Here is a 200-nt window from a genome sequence, read left to right on the forward strand (position 1 = left end):
GGGGGGGACCGGGCCGGGCGGGCGGCCCTGCGGAGCCTCTCACACGGCTGAACGCTGGCGGAGCTGTTGCTGATTTTGTGGTTTTCTTCCGTCTCCGTACAGTGCCTCCGCCGGGCGAGGCGGCATCGCAGGATCCCCCGGAGGAGGCGGAGGAGGCGACGGCCCCTGAGGTAGAGGTGGCGGCGGGCCCGGCGCGCAGG

The 200-nt window shown here is 73.5% G+C and overlaps 1 protein-coding gene across 1 annotated transcript in view; it reads left to right on the forward strand.

Annotated features, from left to right (window-relative positions):
• Positions 1-102: 102 nt before the first annotated feature.
• Positions 103-200, forward strand: part of DDX18 (DEAD (Asp-Glu-Ala-Asp) box polypeptide 18) — a gene marked incomplete at both ends in the record, with an annotated part of 9,045 nt that continues 8,947 nt past the window's right edge. The window contains one exon of the mRNA XM_010182023.1: positions 103-170. Within this exon, the coding sequence (XP_010180325.1) occupies positions 103-170 (68 nt within the window). The remainder of the gene's footprint in view (positions 171-200) is intronic.

Source organism: Mesitornis unicolor, unplaced genomic scaffold, assembly GCF_000695765.1.
Source record: "Mesitornis unicolor isolate BGI_N332 unplaced genomic scaffold, ASM69576v1 scaffold35033, whole genome shotgun sequence".
Taxonomy (NCBI): Eukaryota; Metazoa; Chordata; class Aves; order Mesitornithiformes; family Mesitornithidae; genus Mesitornis; species Mesitornis unicolor.